Raw genomic sequence first — 24,135 nt, forward strand, 5'->3', positions numbered from 1 at the left:
ATTTAAAAGGACGTAGATAAAAAGTGAATTTTGGTACTTCTAAGGTCAGAAGCGTTGAGGCCATTCGAGGTGTGGTTGGTCCTAAATTTGGAGCTGAAGAGGCCAGGCCCGGGGGGCCGTGCAGGCATCTTACCTTCTGTCCGCGGTAGCCCTTGGGGCCGGGAGGCCCGGGGATCTCCAGGCAGCTCACCTTGTAGCACTGAAACAAGAAGCAAGCGGCGTCCAGTAAGGCCCGGGTGGGAGGCCCACCGGGGGGCGGGTCGTGGCGAGCACGGGCTGGAGGCAGGAGCGGACTCGGGAGGTGCCTGGGAAGCCCAAGCCCACACACACTCTGGTCACGTTTGGGAAAACTGAGGCTGGGTTAAACAATGTCTGATCGTAGCCACTTATGCCTGCGTGTCAAACCACCGTGTTTGTGAGCAGCTGTTCTAGGAAGGGGCGTGTTTGCAGGAACCTCGCAGAGTGGGAAGCGACCGTTCCGGGCTGTGAGCTGGCGCTGAGGACGCACAGGGACAGGGGAGTGTCAGAGCTGAAGGTCCCGAGCCACACGGCACACGAGCCCCCTGCCTGTCCTGCTGGCCTGGCTCAGGTGGACAGAGCCCACCAGCGTGGAGGGCGACCCTGAGCCTTGGTCCTCGTGGTGTGTGCTTGGTGGTGACCCTAATGCCCACCCCCGGGTTTAAACAGCCTGGTTTTGGACAGGAGCCCTTCATGCAGACTTAAGAGTCTCAGGCCCAAACGTGGAGCAGAGGGGCCGTGCTGCCTGGCCTCTGCTTGTCTGTCCTAGACGCCGGGGAGCACCGGGGGGCTGGTACAGGGGTAGTGCCTCCTGGGTCAGCGCCTCAGAGGCCCAGCGAGCAGCACCGGGCCAGGGCTGGCAGGAACGGAAAACGTCTCTCACCTCTCCATAGGCTTCATGTTTCTGCAGGAAAGACAGAGAAACCCTGCTTAGCTGAAGCTGCAGGTGGGGCAGCATCGCATCTGGGTGGGAACACAGCACACTGGGGCAGGGGGAGACCCTGCCCGGGCTTACCCTCTCCGGATGCTTCCCTCACAGATGGGTAAACTGAGGCCCGGACCAGTGTATGGCCCGCCACCGTCCCGGGTAAGTGGGTCCCAGGGCTCTGGCCCCCACCGTCCCCTCCTGGTGCCCCGCGGGTTAGGGTCAGGGAGCAGCTCACCATGACCTTGATGATGCGGTTGATGGTGTCCTGGTCGATCTCTGAGTCGGGCTGCATGGTGGTGTAGTTGTTGCGGTAGAGCTCCAAGGGCATGCTGGCGATGTCCCGAAGGCCCTGCTCGTTCAGCAGGTTCTGCCTGGGGGCCACGGCGAAGAGCCGGATGCCCTCCTCGCGGGCCCTCTCGGCCTGCAGCTTGATGCCCCCGCACGGGCTGCCGGTGACGTGGCCGTCGGTGATGACCACCGCGAAGTTGACCGCGCCCTTGCTCTTGTGCTGCCGGATCTCCTGGGTCATGTTGGCCAGTGCGCAGTCGGTGAAGGTGCCCCTGCGGAAGGACTGGATGCCCTGCAGGCTCCTGGTGAAGGAGGCCCGGTCGCTGTCGGGCGGGCTGAACACCTCCACCAGGTCGGAGAAGTGCAGGCCGCCGTAGCGCCAGCTCAGGACCACCTGGTCCAGGTAGGCCTCGTCCTGCAGCTGGCTGGTGAACTGCTTCACGAACTGCCGCATGTGGTCGAGCAGGCTGTCGGTGGGGGACTGCATGGTGATGCTCTCCGACGTGTCCAGCACGAAGTACACGTTGATGGGGCAGTCGGCCTTCTCTGGGGGGGCGGGGCACGCGTCACCGGCCCGCCCCGGTGGAGGGAGGCCCCGTGCCCGCGGGTTCCTGGCCCTGCCCCCACAGAGGCCCCCTGCTGCCCACCCCGGGCCCCGGCCCCCGCGGCCAGTACCTGGGCAGTGGTTTCTGTCAGAGGTGCCGGGGCTGATGAGCTCCTGCTGCTGGGCACGGGGGGTCCCCAGGAGCCCCCAGAACAGGAGGGCGGAGCAGGGGCCCCGGAACATTTTGGTAGCACCCATGCACTCTGATGTCCTGCAACAGGGAGGAGCGGCCACTGCAGACGGCGCTCGCGGCTCGTGCCGCTGCGCCCCTGCGGGCCCCTGGGGCCCTCCTCCCCAGGCGGTGGGAGCGGCCGGCGCGTGGGCTCAGGGAGACGCCCTCTTCCCTCGCCCTAGGTGGAGGCAGGCCGCACACATTTAGTGGGCTAAGAGACTGCGAGCTTTGGGCTTGATTCTGGGTGGATTCAGACGCTCCTGTCTGCCCTGCGGGGCTGGGTGCACTAGGCAGATGGGGCGTTCTCGGAAACTGATGTGCCAGTGGCAGGCGTTGGTGACAACGAGCATGGTGCAGGGGGCCTGGGGGCGGGCAGGGCAGAGGGGTCAGTTGGGGTGACTGGGAGGAGAGGTAGCAGGGGAGGGGAGGAGAGGCCCAGGCTGGGGCAGGGTGGCCTTGGCAGTCAATGCCAGCCATCCAGCTGACCCCACGCTCACAGACCGGGGGGAGCGGCCTTGGGATGGGGTGGGGGGGATGAGAGGCAGACAGGCCTAGGGGGCTGGCAGGCGGTGAGTGCCAGGGTCCCGCTCTGTTGAGGGGACAGTGGCGCTGGATGGCGGGGAGTCCTTCCCCAGTGCGGCTCACCGTGTCCTGTCATGTCTTCGTGGGGACCGAGGCTTCCCTGCTGCTCGCTGCCCCTTGCAACCAGACAGATGGGGAGAGGGCCTGGGGCACGGGTGGGTGGCTGGGTGGCCTCTGGGGACCAGGAGGGAGAGGAAGGGGCTGGTTCTGGCGGGATTCGCACAACCTGGGTCACATAAACGCCTTGCTGCCTTTCAGAGCCCCACAGCAGAGGGCGGACACAACAGAGAAAGCTGCCCCAGCAGGGACTCCTGGCCTGCCAGTGGGGAGCACTGGTGGGCTGGGCCCTGGGGGCAGTTGGTGTAGTTTCCCTGGTGATGCCCCTCAGTGCATCACCTCTTTTGAGCGGAGGTGGATTTGGGTGGGGGGCAAGTTTAAGGTTCAAGGTCGCTTGGGTTTACGGTAAGAGGGGCTGGTCCTGGTAAAGTTAGGAGTGAACAGGACATGGCCCTGCCTCCCCAGCAAAGGTCATGGTCAGGTCAAGAGGCCATGACCCTGCAGGCAGAGGCTGTCACCCAGCAAGGCGGTGACGACTGCCCAGACTAAAGCAAGCCCAGTGGGCGTGCCAGGGAATCCAGGGGAGCTTCCTGCATGGGGTGCTGGATGTGCCCAGACTGAGGGGACTGGCTGGAGGAAGGCGAGCTCCTGGCTGAGGGAAGGCTCATTCAGGGAGGGCTGGGGGCAGCCCCTGGCTGAGGCGCGGGTCAGAAAGGTGGTGTGAGGGGCAAGCGAGGGGCTTCCCGAAGAACCTGGAAGCCGGAGGAAGTCAGGCCGCATCAGTCAGAGCAAAGAGGTCCAGAGCCATCAACCACCGGTGACGGCCGCTGTGGTCGCTGTGGGACCTTGGCAGGGCAGGGTGGGAGCTGGGCAGGGCTGAGCACTGGGATGTGGGTGCAGCTCTGTCCTCTACGGCCCTCGCCCTGCTGCCCCCAGCCGGGGAGCCTTGAGTCCCATCCTGTCCTGTCTGCTATGGGAGGGGAGGGGTTGCTGAAGGACCGGGGGTTCTGTGCCCCGCTCGGCCCCGCTCTCCATGGGTGCACACACACTGCACAAACCACACATATCACACACACCCACACACGTGCTACCCCACACACAATCAATTAAAAGAGGCGCCCATAATAAGGTGTTCTGGTGAAAAATCTTACTCTCAAATGAAATGAAGAATTAAAAAAGTCATCTACACAGGAGAAAACACAATAGCAGCAACAAAATACGTAAAGGACCTAAAGGGAAGAGTTATTTTGGTGTGTGGTGGGCAGCCTCCGGGGGGGCCGATGACTCCTGCCTCCTGGATCTCACGCTCTTCTGAAATCCTCACGCACTCAGCTGTCACTGGCCTGTGTGAGCTGTGGACAGTGTGTGACTTCCAAGATGAACTCACAGAAGGCATCACGGCTGGTGCCCGGCCCTCTCCCGGGTTACCCACTGGAAGGACGCCAACCGCCATAATATGAAGACACTCACGCAGCCTCTGCAGAAGCCCACGAGGGAGAACCGAGGCCTCCAGCCAACAGCCAGGTGAGCGAGCCACTGCAGAAACACATCCTCAGCCCAGTCAAGGCTTCATGTGGGCGGAGCCCTGGCCAATTCCCTGACTGTGACGGCAGCTCATCAGGGACCCTGGGCTAGAATCACCTGGCCAAGCCATTCCTGCATTCCTGACCCAAATAAACTATGACATAGCAAATGCTCACTGTTTTAAAGCCCTAAGTTTGGAGGTAATTTATTACACAGCAATAGATAACTAATTAAGGCATCAAACTTTTCCTCCACAATATTACAGACAGAAAAACAATGAGACCGTAACTGCAGAGTTTTGTGAAGAAACTAAAATGAACCAAAGATGTCTGTCTAGTCAACCTAGCTTTATGTAAAAGATAAAAGTTTCAGATGTGCAGGGGCTCACCTACATACCATTTCTAAAAAAATTCTGCAGACAACAGAGAAATGAGTAAGAGTAAGTGAGAGAGCAAAGAAACCTGAGAAATACAGTGAAATATAAAAAATGAAGGAAAAAAGGGCCAGAAAGCACAATTAAATGCCAGAAACATCACATGGGCCAGTTGGGACAATATATGTGGATGCTTTAAATTCTTCCGTTAAAGACAAATATTCCCACGCACCCTATGTTTGCAAGAGCAGGATCAACAACGACCAAACTATAGAAAGAGCACAGATGCCCACTGGCTGATGGGTGGATAAAATAGATGCGGTTTCTGTACACAATGGAATATTACTGAGCCATCAAAAAGAATGAGATCTTGCCATTTGCAACAACACGGAAGGAGCTAGAGAGTGTTACGCTAAGTGAAATAAGTCAGTCAGAGAAAGACAAATATCATATGACTTCACTCATATGTGGAATTTAAGAAACAAAACAAACAAAGGGAGTAAAAAAGAGATAAACCTAAAAACAGGCTCTTAATATAGAGAGCAGACTGATGGGTACCAGAAGGCAGGTGGATGGGGGATGGGTGAAATAGGTGACGGGGATGAAGAGGTACAAACTTCCAGTTAGAAAATAAATGAGTCATGGGGATGGACAGCGCAGCATGCACTTCCATGATAACGTCGCGTGGTGACAGGTGGTGACCACGCTAACGGGGTGGGGGAGGGATACGGCTGAATGTATAGAATTGTCGAATCACTAGGCCGTACACCTGAAAGTAATCTAGTATTACGTGTCAATTATACTCAATAAAAAAAGAGAGAAAAGAAAAGAAAAATATTCTTAAATTGGATCAAACAATGAAACCTGTCTGATGAGGTTTACACGGGAGTGACACTAGATGGACTGTCACAGATGGTGCAGAGAAACTCAGGGCAGGTGAGCACAGAGAGGAAGACGGTGGGGCCACATCGTGGGGCCGGTCTAAATTGAGACAGAAGGGTGAGGGATGGCGCCAAGAAAAAAATAAAGGCTGCTATCTGATAATGAGTCTATCGGATTTCGTAGCACAAAATCATATACAGCAAAGTGGTGAAAAATCAAAGAAAAAGCTGACAAGCCAGTTATTAATAGAAGACTTTAACTCAGCTTTCAAAGTTCTTGATAGATCACATAAACAATAACAAAAAAGAGGATCTGAATGTCATGTTTTGTAAAACTCTGGTAGTAACAAGTATGGAATATGTATTTTCTAAACGTTAGGATTTGGATAATGTGCATAGAACAGACACACACGTACCTAGATCTATCTTGGAAACCTACAAGTAGGGAATGTATGTTCTTTTAAAAGTTTTAGAAAATTCATTTCTAGAACGACCACAAATCAGCTTTAATTAATTTAAAAAACAATTAGAAATTGTAAGGATCAAATTCTCTGAACCACTATGCAAAACCAGTCACTAGTAAGACACACACACAAAAATATTAAAGCATCTGGAAATTTAAAAAATTCTCTCTTGCTAAAACGACATAGGAATTAGTGACAACAGTGTTATGTATCAAAACAAATATTAGAAGGTCAAAGCTGTAACTTCAGGACAATATGTAGCCTTAGATGCTTTATGTTGTAAGATGGAAAATTAGTGTAACAAATTAGACACTTAGTTAAAGAAGCTAAGGGCAAAAGTAAATTAACAAAATGAATCTCAAGAAAATAAGAGAAAGAAAATAATAAGAAATAAACCAATTGATTACAAAACAACAGTAGAACTATAAATACACCTAAGAGCTGGTTCTTTGGAAAAGCCAATAAAGTAGAAAAATTTAATCAAAAATAAAAACGATGAGGCACGAATATAGTAATACAAGAATTTAGGAATGAGTAAAATAATGTAGTGATGGATGAAGAAGGTTTTGAAGGAGCATACCACGTGCAGCTCTAAGCTAACAGTATGAAAGACCATGCTCTGGAAGAGTCTGAGGAGAGGTGCGGAACCGATGGGACTCCGCCCCAGAAGGGGACGCGCCCCAGGGTTCTGGCCCACATGGATTTGGGTCTTCAAGGACAAATGCTTCTGGGCCTGTTCCAAAACATAAAAAGATAAGCTTTTCAATTCATTTTTAAACTTGGAAAAGCCAGAGGCCAAAAATTGATCAAGGAAGTCCCTAAAGGAACTCTATAGGCAAATCTCACTTTTAAACACAGTTGCAAAAATCCTAACAGAGACTAGACAATAAAGTCCAGTAGCATGTTGAGGACGACTATACCAAAGCTAGACGAAGTTAGTTTAGAAATACGATGATGCGACACTACAAAGCATATTAACGTGAAGCACGTTAATATAAAAAGAAAATCATGTAACTGCCTTAAGGAGCCCAGAAACATCCATTTCTGACTAAAAAAAAAAAAAAAAAAAAAAAGGCAAACTTCATAAGAAATTTAGGAGTTGAATTCACATTACAAAGCATATAAATTTAAAATCAACAAACAATATCGTATTTTATACAAAAACTAAAATAGGCGTCCTTATCTTTGTAGGGCACAGATTCCTTCCAGAATCTGGACCATTCCACGTGACCCAAATGCACAGATGCCCATGTACAGAAATCACACCTTTCATGAACTCAGGGAGTCCATCCATGGACCTGACCCCAGATTAAAAATTCCTGCACTCAGGGGTGCCTGGGGGCGCTCAGTCGGTTGAGTGTCCAACTTCAGTTCAGGTCAGGATCTCGTGGTTCGTGAGTTCGAGCCCCACGTCGGGCTCTGTGCTGACAGCTTGGAGCCTGGAGCCTGCTTCGGATTCTGTGTCTCCCTGTCTCTCTGCCCCTACCCCACTAGTTCTCTCTGTCTCTCAAAAATAAATAAACATTAAAACAACAACAAGAACAACAACGACAAAAACCTCCTGCGCTCAAACAATGCCCACAGACAAACAGACAAGACAAAAACCTCTCTGGTTTTCAGTGTTGTGTTGGAAGCCAATGCAATAGGACCATAAGAAGAAATAAAGTATAAATCTTGGAAAGGGAAGACATGGAAAGTGCCCTCACTAAAGACGGGACTGTCCACCCAGAAAACCCAATAAAATCAATTGTAAAAAGTTTATGGGAAGGCAGGGGAGGTTCAGTGAGGCAGTTATAAGAAAAATATATACGAAAAGCTGTCAATTTTCTTCTGTCAGCGACAACTAATGAGGAAATCCAATGGAAAAAGCACTATTTACATTAGCAAGAAAAGCAATGTAAATCTAAGGAGTGAACTTCAGAATCTAAGAATGTGCAGGACTCATTAAACAAACTCAAAAAAAATTTCTAAGGAACACACAGGAGAGACAAACCTTGTTTCGGGATGAGAAACACAGTATTTAAGAATATCAGTTCTTTCTTTTTTTATTTTTTAAATTATTATTATTTTTTTAATTTTTTTTAACGTTTATTTATTTTTGAGACAGAGAGAGACAGAGCATGAACAGGGGAGGGTCACAGAGAGAGGGAGACACAGAATCTGAAACAGGCTCCAGGCTCTGAGCTGTCGGCCCAGAGCCCGACGCGGGGCTCGAACCCTCGGACCGTGAGATCGTGACCTGAGCCGAAATCGGACACTTAACCGACCGAGCCACCCAGGCGCCCCTTAAATTATTTCTTTAAATATAATGTATTGTTAAGTGGGCTAACATACAGTGTGTACAGTGCGCTCTTGGGTTTGGGGGTAGATCCCGGTGCTTCATCACTTACATACAACCCGGCGCTCATCCCAAACAGCGCCCTCCTCAGTGCCCATCACCCATTTTCCCCTCTCCCCTGCACCCCCATCAACCCTCAGTTTGTGCTCTGTATTTAAGAGTCTCTAATGGTTTAAGAATATCAGTTATTTCCAACCGGATCTACACCTGAATGTAATTTTGACTAGAATCTCCAGGAAACATTTTTGCTTCGTGCCTGCCGACACGTTGACAAAAAGAACCCGAGGCAGAGAGAATAAAGGTTGGCTGAGAGCAACAAAAGACACAGGGTAACGAGGAGAGTTGTGCTGTCAAGGGCTCGTGCCACAATAAAACCGCAGCGATCCGGCACTTATGGTTTGGTGGTGGACTGCGCCAACAGGCCGCCCGGCAAGCAACGGGCCACGCCGCACAGAACTGGGCTGAGACTGGCCCTTCCGCGCAGCGACGGGGTCCTGGGCCAGGGCTCCCCGACGTGATGAGAAACGGGCGTAGTCTCGCCTGGACCCAGATAAATCCCAGAGGTGAGTGCGAAACAGACTAAGAAGTCTTTGGGGAAAACATGGAAGGAATGAGACGACGAGGGAATAATATCTCCTACGATCGCCGTGCACCAGACACCACGCTACCTCTCCTCACGCGACACTCACGACCGCCCTCGGGCACTGGTACCCTGACGGTCCCCGCCTCCCAGGGAGGAGACGGAGACCAAGTGGAGGCAACTCGTCCAGGACGCTCAGCCAAGAGCTGAGGTCCAAAGCCAGGCGGCACGGCTCGGGGTCCACCCTCTTGATAACTGGACTCCCGCAGGGGACCTTCCTCACAGCACAAATGTGAGCAGCCCTGGGACAGACCAAGAGCCAGACAACAGTCTTTCCAAGATTCCATATTTTTCTGAAGTTTACTTACTTATGTATGTATTTATTTATTTAGAGTGAGGGAACACATGTCAGTGGGGGGGGGGGGAGAGAGAGAGAGATTGAGAGAGAGAGAGAGAGAGAGAGAGAGAGAGAATCCCAAGCAGGCTCCATGCTGACAGCATGGAGCCCAATGAGGGGCTCGATCCTGCAAATCATGAGATCATGACCTGAGCCCAAACCAAGAGTCAGATGTGTAACCGACTGAGTCACCCAGGTGCCCCAAGATTTCATATTTTTAAGGTTTAAAAATTTTGATGGCCTGCTATTAGGTGTGCAATGTTTATAACTATTACAGTTTCTTGCTCTATTGAAATTTTTATTAACATATAATGTCTTTTGTCTCTTGTAACTGTTTTTGACTTAAAGTCCATTTTACCAGACATTAGTACAGCCACCCTGCTCTCTTTTGGTTCCGAATTGCATGGAATAACTTTTCCATCCTTTCACTTTTTTTTTTAATGGTTATTTATTTGAGACAGTGAGGGTGAGAGGGGGAGGGGCAGACAGAGAGGGAGACAGAGGATCTGAAGCTGGGTCTGCGCTGACAGCACAGAGCCCAATGCGGGGCTCAAACTCACGAACTGTGAGATCATGGCCTGAACCAAAGTCGGACGCTTAACCAACTGAGCCACCCAGGAGCCTCCTCCATCCTTTGACTTTTAACCTACTTGTGTCCCTGGATGTAAGGTGAGTCTCTTGTACACAGCTGACCCTTGAAAAGTACGAGGGTCAGGGACGCCGACCCCCCGCTCCCCACACTGTGTAAAACTTTCGACGCCCCCCAGACTTAACTGCTAATAGCCTACTGTTGGCTGGAAGCCTTATTGAAAATAGAGAGTCGATTAACACCGTGTATGTTATACGTATTACAGATTCTAATGCTACAGTAAGCTAGAGAAAAAAATGTTAAAAAAATCATATGGAAGAGAAAATACATTTACAGTACCGTAGTGCAGAAAATCTACACGTAAGTAGGCCTGCACAGTTCAAACTCAGGTTCAAGGGTCGGCTGCAGTTGGATCGTGTTTGTTTATAATCCATTCTGCCAGTCTCTGTCTTTTGATTGGAGAATGTAATCTGTTTACAATTAATGTAACTACTGATAAGGAGAGACCCACTTCCGTCCTTTTGCTATTTGTTTTCCATATACCTTATATAGCTTTTGGTTTCTCATTTTCTGCATTATGACTTTTTCTGTGTTTAGTTGATTTTTGTAGTGAAACATTTACATTCTTTCCTCATTTCTCTTTGTGTATATTCTTTAGGTATGTATGGTTACCAGGGGGATTACATTTAACATCCTAAAGTTACAACATGCTAATTTGAATTTATATCAGCTTTACTTCAGTATTATACAAAACCTCTGCTCCTTTACAAGCTCTACCCCTATCGCTTTCAGTTACTGATGTCAAAAAACTACGTTTTTATACATTGTGTGTTCAAAACATAACAAAATATTATTTTTAATGCGTTAGTTTAAGTTATGTAGAAAGCAAAATGTGGAATTACCATTGTTACTATAACATTAGCTTTTATAATTGCTCATGTGTTTATCTTCACTGAGATCTTTATTTCTCCATCTGGCTTCAAGTTACTGTCTAGAGTCCTTCCATTTCACCCTGGAGGACTCCCTTGGGTGTTTCTTGAAGGTCAGGTCTAGTAGTAACAAATTCCCTCAGCTTCTGTTTATCTGAGAATGTTTTAATTTTCCACTCACTTTTGGAGGACAGTTTTGCTAGATATAGAATTTTTGGGTGACAGGTTTTTTTTCTTTTAGCATTTTGAATATCATCAGCCCACTGCCTCTGGTCTCCCAAGTTTCTGATGAGAAATCTGTGGGTAATCTTATTGAGGACACGTGGATATCATGAGTCACGTCTCCTGCTTATTTCAAAAATTTCTTTGTCTTGGTTTTCTGATAATTTGATGACAATGAGTCTCAGTGTGAGTCTCTTTGAATTTATCCTACCTGGAGTTCATGGAGCTTCTTGGATTTTATATTCATGTCTTTATCAAACTTGGAAGTTTTGAGCCATTATTTCTTCAAATACTTTTCTTGCCTGCTTCTCTCTCTCCTCTCCTTCTGGGACTCCCACACTGTGTATGCTGGTCCTTTAGGCTCTGTTCACTTTTCTTTAATCTTTTTTCTTTCTGTTCCTCAGACTCAATAGTTTGCACTGTCCTATCTCCAACTTCCCTGGCTCTTTCTTCTGTCTGCTCAAGTCTGCCTTTGAATTCTTCTAGGGAAGTTTTCATTTTAGTTATTGTACTTTTCAGCTCCTTTATTTCTTTTTGAATTCTATATAGATATCTCTTTATTGTTATTTCCTTTTTTTTCAGACATTGTTTTCTTGATTTCTTTCATGCTTTCCTCTAGTTTTTTTGAGCGTTTTTAAGATGATTGTGTTCAGGTCTGCCTAGTAGATCCACCATCAGGTCTTTTTCAGGATTAGTTTCTGTTGGTATATGTTTTTTTTTCCCCTTTGAACAGGCCATACTTTCCTGTTTCTTTGTATTATTTGTGATTTTTTTTTTGTTGAAAACTGGAATTTGAATCTAATGATGTGATATGTCTGGAAATCAGATTCTCCTTCCCCAGGGCTTGCTGTTTGTTTGGTTTTGATTGTTATAGGCCATCTCCGTTCCAAGGATCAGCCTGAAGTGTAAGTAAGAGGCATTCTCAGGTGTTTCCTGACCACACACCTTCCCTGAACATGTTCACTGCCCACCTAATTCCCCTCTATATGCAGCTGCATTCTAATGCCCTACTCTTCAGTGTCTGGCTCCCCCAAAAAGAAAGAGAAAAGTGAATAGGGAAAAAAAAAGTGGCAATACTTTAAATCCCCTGTAAGTAAATTCAGCCAGAGAAGGAAGGGATGGGGACTTGCAATGATGGGAGGAAAGGAAACAACAATGGCAGCCTCAATGGTTTAAGAAGAAGATATCACAGAAAGTAGCTTCTCTGTACACCAACAAATTGGATAGCCTTGGGGAAATGGACAAATTCCTAGAAACACAAAACCTACAAACCATGAAGAAACAGAAATTCCGAACAGATCTATAACTAGTAACGACATTGAATAAGGAACTGAAAATCTCCTGACAAAGAAAAGCCCTGAACCTGATGGCTTCGCTGGTGAATTCTACCAAACATTAAAGAAGAACTAACACCAGCACTTCTTAAACTTTTCAAAAAAAGTTGAAGAGGAGGGAATATTCCCTTACTCATTCTATGACATCAGCATTATGCTGATGCCAAAGTCAGACAAAGATACTACAAGAAAAGAAAATACCGACCAGTAATCCTATTGAACATTGACACAAAAATCCTCCACAAAGTATTACCAAACAGAATTCAATAGGATAGTAAAAGGATTAAATACCATGAGCAAGTGGGATTCATTCCTGCAATGCAAGTATAGTTCAACATCTGAAAATTGACCAGTGTAATATAACCCACATGATATCTCAATGCAGAAAAATCTTTTGATAAAATTTAATATCCTTTCATGATAGGAACACCCTAAAACTAGGAATAGAAAGAACCCATCTCAATATAACAAAAGCCATATATGAAAATTGACTTGGATATACATGTTCATGGATTGGAAGACAATATCAAGTTGAGTGGTATTGGTGTCAATACCACTCAAAGTGATTTATACATTTAATTCAATCTCTATCAAAATCCAAATGATGATTTTTGCAGAAATAGAAAAAAACATTCTAAATCCATAAGAAATCTCAAGGGACCCTGAATAACATAAACAATCTTAAAAGAGAAGACCAAAGCTGGAGGACTCACGCTTCCTCGTTTCAAAACTTACTACAAAGCTATAGTAACGAAAACAGTGTGGTACTGGCATAAAGACAGACATATAGACCTGTGGAATAGAGTCCAGGAGTAATCCTTGCATATATATTCAAGTACTTTTCAACAAAGATGTCATGACCATTCAGTGGGGTTAAAGAGAGTTCTTTTCAACAAATGGTGCTGGTGCAGTGAAAAATGAGTATCCACAAGCAAAAGAATGAAGTTGGACCCTTACCTAACACCAGACACAAAAATTAACTCAAAGTGAATCCATGATCTACATATAAGACCTAAATCTATAAAACTTAGAAGAAACTTGGGGCAAAACCTCACAACATTGCAGTTGGCAATGATTTCTTGGCTGGGACACCAAAAGCATAAGCCACTTAAGAAAAAATAGACAAACTGAATTTCCTGAAAAATAAAACATTTTGTGTATGAAAAGATACTATCCACAGGGTCAAAAGGCAACCCTACAGAATGGGAAAAAGTCTTTGCAAATTGTACATGTGGTAAGGGATTAAAGTCCCGAATAGATAGAGGACTTCTAAAACTCAACAACAAAAAAACCAAACAACTTGACTCAAAAATGGATGAAGGACTTGAATAGAAATTTCTCCAAAGAAGATATACAAATGGCCAATGAGCACATGAAAAGATGCTCAATGTCATGAATTATTAGAGAAGCACATACCAAAATTGTAAGGATATCTCCTCATACTCATTAGGATGGCTAAGATTTAAAAAACCCCAGGAAATAACACATGTTGGAGGATGTGGAGAAATTGGAATTATTGGCTGGAATGTAAAACAGTAGAGCCTCTGCGGACAACGGTACGGTGGTTCCTCAAAAAAAAAAAAAAAAAAAAAAGATAAAATTACAATATGATCCAGCAATTCCATTTCTGGCTATATACCCACCCCCCAAATCAAAAGCCGGGTCTCAAAGAGATATTTGTACACCCATCTTCATTGGTCACGTGAGCGATTACTCCCAATAGCTAAAACATGAAAACAACCCAAGTGCCCACTTGCATCCACTTGAATGGATAACCACAGTGCAAGCACAGAATATAGTGCAGTATATTCACACAGTGCAGTATTATTCAGCCTTAAAGAGAAAGGAAATTCTGCCACCTGCCACAACATGGATGAACCTTGAGGATATAGTATGTTCCGTGAAATACGCCAGTGACAAGAAAACAAATACCGTAAGATTTCAATTACACGAGGGACTTAGAATATTGAAAAAATCATAGACAGAAAGTAGAATGGTGGCTGCCAGGGACTGGGGACGGGAAAGGGGAGTTAGTGTTCAATGGTACAGAGTTTCAGTTTTTCGAGAGGAAAGGAATTTCAGAGACGGATGGAGGTGATCATGTACCTAATACCACTGAGCTCTACACTTAAAAATGGTTACGACAATAAGCTTTATGTTATGTGTATTTTACCATAGGTTTTAAAAACTGGGGGGAAAAGTTCTTACAAATTAGTAAAACTGAGCACCCATTAGGAACACGGGGAAACCACAACCAGGCAAATGGTCAGTAATCAAAAGCTGTCGAGGGCACAGAAACCAAGGCCCTGTAGACAGACCAACAGTGCGCCGCTCCTCACCCATGAAACCGGCATGTGAGAAGACCAAAACAAACCAAACAGCAATCCTGCCCGTTGTGGAGAATGCCAGTGTCCTTCCCCGCTTTTCTGGTGCGTATCTGACGGGAAGCCTGAAAGCCTTGACACTTGTCAGAGCTTTTGACCCAGAGCCACTCTCCCAGCAGCAGGGGCCCCTCACCACTGGATCCCCACCTCCACCTGCTTATTACAGCGGCTGCAATGGGCCACCACGAGGCTCACACACTGTGTGGCGTGGAGCGTTGACATGTTTTAGGTCACCCGGGAGGGTGTGTGTACCGTCTGTGGAGAATGTCGCTTTATGACATGGCCCAATGCCAGCCCTCACCCCTTGGGTGGGGGTTGGGCTCCCCCAGGTGCTGCTCAATGAGTAGCATCCCATGATCCTTGCTTCTTTGCAGGTGCAGCCCACACCAGGGTCCCCCCTTCACTTCGCACAGATGTGTGAAAGAAGCCAGAGAAGGGACTGATCCACTGAAATGTGGAAAGAATCAAACTATTTGTGGTTTTCTTAATCATAAGAACTAAGTTCTTCCAGCATCACAAAGCATTCTGTAGGTGCAAACGTGCTCTTTCCACACTCTGCACCCGGAGACCCTTGGCAGCCCTGGCAGTGAAGAGGGCAGGTACTATCAAGCCCAGCCTGGTCCTACAGATGAGAAGATGCTGGCTGGAGAGGAGGGTGGGCCGGCCCACAGCCGCTGCCGAGGCCCCAGCTCCTTCTCCTCGGCACTGGCCGTCCCTCCTCCGACCTGGCCCATCCCAGGGTGCTCATCTGAAGGCCCCCCTGCTGCCCACAGCTCCCGGAAACACAGAGCCACCCTTCTGGCCAGTGACGCCGAGTCCGCTGCGTGCCATATGCACTGGCCGGGGCCGGGGCCCGGGCTGCGCCCAACCTGGTGGCCCCGTGGCAGGAGCCCTACCTACTCTGTCCCTGCACGGTGCCTTCCCTAACCACTGTGCCCAACGACGGCCCCCACCCTGCTGCGGACTTTGTCAGCCTCCCGGGTTTCTTTCATTAGCACATGGTGGCAGCGTCACGGTGGCCAGCAGGGCCCAGCGGCGCATCGATTCCTGAGTCCTGCCAATGGGTCACACCTGGGACCCTTGTGCCCACGCCCTCCAGCCTGGCCTGGGAGACTCCAGGTCACATATGCCCGGGGCTCCTGCCTCCGCTCCCCCCACCCCACTCTCCTGCCTCTGAATAACGTCAGGAAGGCAGACAGTGCCCCTCCTCAGAGCCCCAAAGGCCCGTCCTGCCTCCTGGCCTGGTGAGATGAGGCTGGGAATATATCCCAAAAGGCTTTTTTGTTGTTGTTAAACAAATGTAAGATTATCCCCGGGCCAGAACTCCTTTATTGCAAGAAAAACCCCGCGAATCTGTGGATCTCCAGCTTCTTTCTTCTTGGGCATTAATCTAAAAATGAGGTTCCTTTTCTTGGGGACAGCTGGGTAGACAGAAGGTATGGGTGCTGGAGCTGGTGATTTTCTCCCTGGGTATGGGGGGGGGTTGGTGATATGCCCTGTGGGCACACCTGAGGCACCACGCCCTGCTGGTTTTTGTGTTGTTAGTATCAGAGACCTCTCAGTTGACCCCCCCCCCACCCCTACCCTAAAGCCTTGCTCTAAGGGTGCTGGGACCCCAGGGCCCTATTAAACTGGATGAGGAGTCCTGGGAGGGTGTGGGGTCTGGCCCAGCAAGGGGGCCGTCACAGGAGCCATCAGCCCGGACTCCTACTTCTGCAGGCCCCTGCTTAGTCTCACCCGGCAGACTTTGGTGGGCAGCGGGGCTGGAGAATGCGGGTGGGTCACCTCCAGCCTCAGAGGAATGGGGGGGGCAGGCTAGGCTCTTGCTGATTCTAGAGTGAGGGTGGGGGGGTGACCTGTCCTCTCCACTAGGGTATCAGGGACCCTTTGTCACCTGAAGAGTGCCTGGGGGGCCCTGGAGAGCTCATTCTGGACCTGGCAGCTCCTTCCAGAAGGAGGAACAGGCTCTCCCTCTTGAGCCCAGAGGAGAGGGACCAGCCCCGCTGGAGACCCGGTGGGCGTTCCAAGTCAGAGGGGCTGGTCTTCCCGTGGGGGTGACTTGGGCTCCTCAGCCCTCTGAATGTGATCTCTAGGCCAGAGATAAAACCAAACTCCCAGGAAGCAGCCAGGGGTCCGCCTGCACACGCTGAGCCCCTGGGGGCTACTTGGTGAGGAGGTGACCGCGAGGTCTCCCCCGCTGTCCCAGCAGCCAAGCCCGGAAGCCGCAGGGTCTTAGCACCAAGCCCGGAAATGGAGGAATCCCTCCCAAACCCCTCAGCTCTGCCCCAGAAGGTGCCAAAGAGGGGGCGGCCAGACGAGTCCCTCCCCCGGTCCCCACCGCGTCCTAAGCAGCGGGCGTGGGGAGCTCGGAGGGAGGGCAAGTAGCTGGAACGGGGGCCGCCAGGCTTGCGCGCCCCCGGCCCCCCGGTCCCCCGCGAGGAGCTCGCTCGCCACCGGGGAGGCCAGCCGGCCGGCGGGTCCCAAGGCTCCCGCGCGCGGCCGCGGCTCCAGGCGGGTCCCGGGCCGGCCGAGCGGCGCTTACCTGACCCCGGAGCGCGCGGGGCGCCCTCGCCGGACACGTCTCGAGGAGCTCCGGGTGCTGGCGGCCGCGACGCGGGCTCCGAGCGGGCAAGAGGGAGGGGTCCGCGGCGGGGGCCGCCCACTTTATACGCCTCCCGCCGCCCGCCAGGGCCGCGCCCCGACGTCCCGACAGCGCGGACAGCGGGAGGCGCTGCGGCCCCGCGGATGGCGGGGGACCAGGGGTGGGAAGTGAGGGCCCTGGGGTGGGGGCATGTAGGGTCGGAGGGGTGGACTGGGGGGCGGGAAGTGAAGAAGGCGCGGTGGGGAGGAAGGGACAGGGGTGCAGTGTGGCGGGGGGACGGATGGGGGCCGGGAGGACGGAGGGTTGGAGGGGGACACGGTGGGGGAGGGCACTGCTGGAAACGGGGTGTGGCCGGGGCGGGGGCGCTGCCACCTCTCCTTGAACTGGTCCGAAGCCTCTGCCCCAGCGGTCCTCACAGCCCTCCGCGCCGCCCAGTCCACACCCGTCCACACCTGGACCGCACTGAGGCAGCTGCTTGGACATCACGCCCGGCCTGGCTGCCTGCTGCCGCTGCCAGATTTCCAGGCCGAGCTGACCTGGGAGATGGGGAGCGGCGCCCTGCACCTGGAGTGGTGGGAGGCACCGGGGACTCGCCCCTGGACGGCGCCAAGGGGTCCCCATTCTCCGTGTCCCCCTCGCTCAGGCTTAGCCTGACCTAGCCTGGTCTGGGAACACGCAGCTCCTGCGACCCTGCGAGTCAGAATGTGTTTCTGCGCCGTGGGCTCCCGTCTCCCCAGGGCCCAAGAGCCTCCCGGTCAGATGGGAGGGGACTGGCTGGGAAAGGGCAGGGGTTCCGGGACAGGGGGAGCCTCAGGAGCTGCAGGGGCGGGGCGGGTGGAGCCTGCAGGTGCACTTTCCCTGGAGAACTCCGCAGGTGGGCTTGGTGCTGGGCCCAGAGGCCACCGTGATGTCGGACGTCCACCCATGAGCAGAGTCTGGGGGTCCCTGGCAGAGCTGTGGTGGGAGTCCCTGCTCCCCAATCTGGAGTGGCAGACCCCCACTGGGGTGCAGGCAGGGCTGGGCAGAGGTCCTGGGGGTCTGGGGCCGGGCCTTGCAGGGAGGGGGCTGCGGCTCCAGCTTCAGTTTGGCAAATCTCTGATTTAGCACCCTCCCCTCAAGAGGAGAGATGTGCACTGCTTCTTGGTGACCTATATGTGCCCCGGGGGCATGCCCTCTGGTCTTTCTAACCACTTCTTTCCATCTGCAGCCTGATTCTGGTGCACCGGGGTCCCGCCGACTGGCCAGATGAGGGCAGGGTTCTAAGGAGGCATCTTTGTGTTTTCAGGGAGCCCCGTGCAGACCTAGATTGTTCAGGCAGAGGGGAGTAATGTCTCCCATGAGGAGGGACAGGCCACCCCTGCAGCTGCGCCACAGGACGCCCCTACTTTGATGTCCAAAGGGCCTTTGAGATGTGCCCTGGCCCCAGCACGTGGCCTCCCACCTGCTCCTGGCTCCCAGATCACCCCTCTGCCTGGGCCACTCTCAGTGCCCACTCTCTGCCCACCATCCCCGGGAGGCACCAGTCACTCCTCTGGTCCGGCACCGTGTTTCTCTGTGTGCGTCAGGTGCCCTCAGTGAGGGGCACCGAGGGAGACAGGTGTGTGGAAGTGTGTCTGTGCCTGTCTTCCCCTAAAGAGCCCTACAGCATTCACTTGGGTGACTGGATTCACACCCAGAGCGTCATCATGGCCTCCCTGTTGGAGGGAGGTTTATGGGGCCAGGTAATAAAAGGAACCTTGGCTAAAGTGTTGGTCACAGCGGGTCCCCTAGTCAACAGACCACCCAGGGGTCGTTTCCCTGGTTCCCAAGGGTGTCATTGTCACTCCCATACTTGGCCATTGGAATAACTGGGTTCTGGCCGGTGTGGTTGTGGACACGGCAGGGGGAAGCCCAGGGGAAACTCGGACACTGCCCACCCCACCCCACCCCCCACCCCCCAAGGCCCAGAGAGCAAACCGCAAACAATATCGTGTCCCTGGAGGTTGAGACCTGGAAGAAGCAGGGGTGGTGGGCCCCGCAGAGCCCGGAGACCGACGAGAGAGGCTGCAGGCCATTGAGGCTTAACCACGGGGCCGCCCAACCTCCTCTGCTGTGTGGGCCTTGGAATTCCGGCGGAATTCTGGCGATAGCAGATTAATGGGGCTGTGGATTTACAATTGCATTCTTTTCCATCTTAATTAGGAAAGACAAGAACAGTTTGCATTCGCATGGGAGGGATGATAGATACTATGCATTTGTGGTTTGGCCTCAGGGTCACATTAATCCTCCCCTCTGTCCTAACTTGGTCTGGGAAGGTGGGTGCCCCGGACATCCCCCGGGGGCAGGACACCGTGCTGACCGGGCAGGTCAAGGGAGAGGAGGCTCGTGTGCCGGAGGCCTTCGGACACATGTGCCCCAGAGGGTGGGAGATGAGCTCCTGTGAACATCCAGAGGTCTGCACTTCAGGGAAGGCTTTAGGGGTCTGGTGGTCAAGGGCATGCTGGGATATCCCCCTGAAATTAAAAGACAAATAGCCTCCTGTTGTATCCTCTGCTTCAGAGAAGAAAGTACAGGCCTGGTGGGACTTGTGGGCTCTGAAGACTACATTCCGCCCTTGGGAATATTACTCTGACCCATATCTCAGGTGACACGGAGGCAGTCAGCTTTAAGGGGGGCCTAGGAGCAGGACATGTCTCTGCAGCAGGCCCCGGCTGGGACCATACGGTGCTGGAGACGTCCCTGTGGGAAAAGACACCCAGTGGAGGGCTCTTGGGGCCCCTGCTGGTTCACCTCCTACCCACTTCCTTCTGTGCAAGGGTCCTGCCGTAAGGGCCACCAGCGAGTGGCCTCACCTTGTTGAGTTTCTGTTTGTCTCTCCAAGCGGTAATGGGAGTGGTAATCATGCCATCGCTTCGTGCCTCCTGAGGAGCACGTCACATGCCAGACCCTGCGTGTGCAGCTCAAGGACCCCCCACTGCCCTCAGCTGAGAGGAAATAGGCCAGAGCTGAAGAAAGCTTCCCCAGAAGGCCCAGCCTGCTGGCAGAGGGCAGGCCCCTGGGGAAGGACTCGCCTTGTGTCTCCACATCTGCAGGGGAGGACCCAGAGCCGAGCGGCCCCTGCAGGGAGCCGTGAGTCAGCAGGTCCTGGAGCCTCTGAAATGCAGCCTCCTTGGGGCCCCGTGGTTCTGGAGATTCACGAGGGGGCTGAGAGCCTGAGAATCACCCTCTGGGGTCAAGCAGTGCTCCAGGCCACCATTAAAACCAATAGGGCCTCCCGGTGGCTTTGCTGAACAGCCCCGGAGGGCGTGAATGTCGGTCTTAGTGTCTCTTGGGCCTGAGGAACCCTCCCCTTGTCTGCCACAGGTTTGTTTTCCTTGATTTGCTGACATTCTAGAACCACCGGTGGGCTGGGTCAGCTCCCTCAGCGGGCCTGGCTGGCCCACCAGACTGTGTCCGGAGAGCTTTGAGTGTCACCACACCAGCGCCCGCACCGTCGCCTTGTTCCTGCCTGAGTGTTCCCGCTGCCAGAGGCGGAATAGCTGGGACAGTGTGAGGGGCAGAGGGGCGTGGGGGTGCTCGGGTGTCCCGAATCTGGGGGGTGTCTGTGCGGAGGCCGGCACTGGATGCTCACAGCGCCCCACGTGGTTTGTGCGACCGCGTTTCCAGAGAGGAAGCCCAACCAAGGTCGTGAGACCGTGCCGCTCTGACCCTGTTTGTGCGGTGACAGCAGATGAGCGGCGTAGATGCCAGTGCTCAGGAGAACGACTATAACGGGAGAAGCCTTGTGGGAGCCGTCAGGGAAGGGATTTGTCATCTGGGCACACTGGGCCTGAGGGACGGTCAAGGAATGCCGTTTCTGTGTCTGCCCACATGTTCTCAGGCCCAGGGACGCCTGAGGGGTTCTGAGTGGACAGGCCCCCCGAGGCTTTCTCATGCTCTGCACGTCTCGTGGGACGGTTCTGGGCGGCAGGGCTCTGCTCTATGGCCTTAGAAACGCATTTCCGAAGACATTTGTTTTCCTTTGCGTGCTCACGGGGTTGAAGGGTAAGGTTCCCCTCCCCCGCCCCAACCGCTCTCAACTTTCTCCAGAGACCTGAAAACGTTACAAAACCTACCATCCACGGGCAACACGGGGGAGTCAGCACATCGTGGTGTGTGCTCCAGCTGGTGAGGGAGAGGTGGCTTCTATTCATTTAAGCCAAAGCTACCCCGTTAGTCCTGGTAATCCCTCTAGGTCTTGGGCAGCTGGTATGTTGGCCTTCTAACTCTATGACGACACTTGGGTGGAGAACTTGTCCGCATCTCCAGGGAGCCAGGACAGAGCCAGGCACTCGGGGAGGGCCTGTGGGGGCGAAGGTGCCAGGTGGCAGGGAGGTCTGGGGACAAGTGCTGGTGGATGGGAGCTGCCCCCTGGGTGGAGAGGGGCTGTGTCTCCCAATGGACTCGGTCCACGCATGGCGGTGCTCCCGAGGGGTCCCCACTTGCTCTGGCCTCTGGCCTTGGACGTACGGTCATTTCTTAGAGAGTGAAGCCAGCCCGAGACCACAGCATGCCAGTAGGACGCCTACAAAGCTCCCCTCACATGCCTGACCTGATCAGATCCTGCTCATGGGCGACTCACAGGCAGGACAGGGGGTCTCCCGGGGGACTGCGCGGGGGGAAGAACTTTTGGTCCAAGGGTGGTGGTCTTTCCCCTTTGCCCCCTCCAAGCGTATGTAAACTTCATGAAACTCGTTTACAAAATGCTTCAAAATATTTATGCCTCATTAAAAGCTCCTCGTCACCAGCTGTGCTTCCCTGAGGTGACAGGGTCACCAGAACGTCACGTGCCTCGGCTCCCTGCTGGCCCGGGAGGGCCCCTCCAACACACACTCCAGGGGCTGGCCGACCCGAGTGGGCCAACACTGGGAGCCCTACCCCAGGGCTTCTCCTCAGGAGTCAGGGCGGGAGGCAGGGTCACCACAGCCCCAGAGTCTGAGCCAAACCTTGTCTATGTGCGTCTTCCTGGCAAGGGGGCCAGATGTCATTGGATTCTCAAAGGTGCGGGTGGTTCCAGAAGCATTACACATACTCAGTGAACTGGGACACAACAAAATACACAAAATCATGCTGTTTAATCTTTCTGGATGATTTAGGAGGTCTGGAGCTGTCCTCCTCCTCATGACCATGACCCCTGCCGTCACCTCCCCACCATCATCTATTTCTCCATAACAAAGCATCCCTGCACTTACTGGACTAAACAATAGTCATCTCCTTTGCTCAGTTTCCGTGGGTTGACGTTTTGGGCTGGGGCCAGCGGAGCAGTTCACCTGATGGTTTCATCTCAGCTCGTCCAGGCTGTGGCAGTCAGGAAGGCCTGCCGGGGGAGGACAATCTAGGTTGGCATTACTCACAGGTCTCTTGCTCTCCTCACTGTGGCCTCCCTGGAAGGACAACTCAGATCCGTTTATGTGGTGGCCGTGTGCAGCGGAATGGCGGCAGAAGCCACGCAGACTCTTGAGATCCGGGCTCAGGGATCATAACCAATCGTGTTGCCACAATTTGTTGGTCAAAGCGAGACACAGGGCCAACCGTGACTTGGGGAGTGGAGACAAAGTCTCCAGCTCTTGCCAGGAAGAACGCCACCGTCGGCCTATTCCGCCACCAACGCCACCATCTACCCACTGCTGCGACCGTCAGCTTTGCCTCCCCCACCGTCCTCTCCGCAGGCAGGCACTGACGATTGCAGGGGGTTGGATCTTAGAAAGATACAGCCTCTGTCTTCAGAGGTCTTGTCGCGTGGGTGAAGATAAGAGACAAGTTCATGATGGATGGACAGTGGTGTTGTAAAGGCTCACTCATGCTCGCGAAGCCTTGAGGGAGTCAGAGGGCACAGGTCCCGAGGTCTGGAACTCTTCCATCTTGGGGCAGGTGCGGGGGCCTCTGTCTGGTGCATGACCAGATTGTGCCCTTTGTCAGTTGGGCTTATTTTTCTTTGCCTTTAATTTTCTTTTTTTTTTTTTTTAACAATTTTGAAATGTTACTAATGGTTGGTGTTAAACTTTTGTAATATTATTTATTTATTTTGGAGCAGATAATGCATGTTCATTGTCCCAGCTTCATAAGGTACAACAGGGCACGGGGTGAAAGGCGGCCTTCCCTCTCAGAGAACCTTGCGAGGTCTGCCTGGGGAGAATCATCTCCGAGCTCACTCACAGGGCCGTGGCGGGTCTCGGCCCCCAACGCACGGCAGCGCGGCAGCTCACTTCCCCCCCAGTGGGAGCTGAGAGAGAGACAGAGACACAAAGAGACAGAGAGAGCGTCAGTGAGAGAAAACAAGAGAAGGAGACAGGTCTGTCAAGAGAGAAGCCAACATCTTTTTGTAAACTGACCTCAGGATTGACCTCCTATCACTTTCACCATGATCTCTGCTTGTTGGATATGAGTCTGGGGGCCCAGGCCACACTCCAGGGAACAGGATTACACTCTGTCATGAGTACCAGGAGGCAGGGTCATGAAAGCCATTTTAGAGACAGCTTGCCACCATCCCCTCTATCATTTTGGTTAGTGCGCGTCTGCAGGCAGCACATTTTTCAGGGTTTACCTGTCTCACCGACTTTTTATTGAACCTTCAGTTTTGAAGGCTATTTCTCTGGGTGAGAATTCCATCTTAGCGCCTATTTCCTTGTGATTCTCTAAAGATGACATTACGTTGTCTTCTGGTGTCCAGATTTGTGGGAAATCTGTCTCTCTGTCGTTCCTCTGAGGATAACCTGCCTCCCTTCTCCGGCTGCTTCTAAGACGTCCCGTTATCTCCGGCTCACAGCGCTTTCGCGGTGACGTACTACTCACATGTGGCGCTCTGCATCTGTCTGGCACGTGGATTTCTTTTCTGAACCTTTGGAAAGATA

The 24,135-nt window shown here is 52.1% G+C and overlaps 1 protein-coding gene across 2 annotated transcripts in view; it reads right to left on the reverse strand.

Moving 5' to 3' along the window:
• The window catches only part of COL6A2 (collagen type VI alpha 2 chain), a 32,197-nt gene extending 14,886 nt beyond the window's left edge, over window positions 1–17,311 (reverse strand). For both annotated transcript variants that reach the window (XM_049627686.1, XM_049627687.1), the window contains exons 1-5: window positions 17,207–17,311; window positions 1,910–2,049; window positions 1,182–1,780; window positions 902–922; window positions 134–199 (exon numbers count right to left, since the gene is read on the reverse strand). In XM_049627686.1, the coding sequence (XP_049483643.1) occupies window positions 134–199; window positions 902–922; window positions 1,182–1,780; window positions 1,910–2,036 (813 nt within the window). In that variant the 5' untranslated portion in view covers window positions 2,037–2,049; window positions 17,207–17,311. The remainder of the gene's footprint in view (window positions 1–133; window positions 200–901; window positions 923–1,181; window positions 1,781–1,909; window positions 2,050–17,206) is intronic.
• Window positions 17,312–24,135: the final 6,824 nt, after the last annotated feature.

The sequence above is a fragment of the Panthera uncia genome, chromosome C2, assembly GCF_023721935.1.
Source record: "Panthera uncia isolate 11264 chromosome C2, Puncia_PCG_1.0, whole genome shotgun sequence".
Taxonomy (NCBI): domain Eukaryota; kingdom Metazoa; phylum Chordata; class Mammalia; order Carnivora; family Felidae; genus Panthera; species Panthera uncia.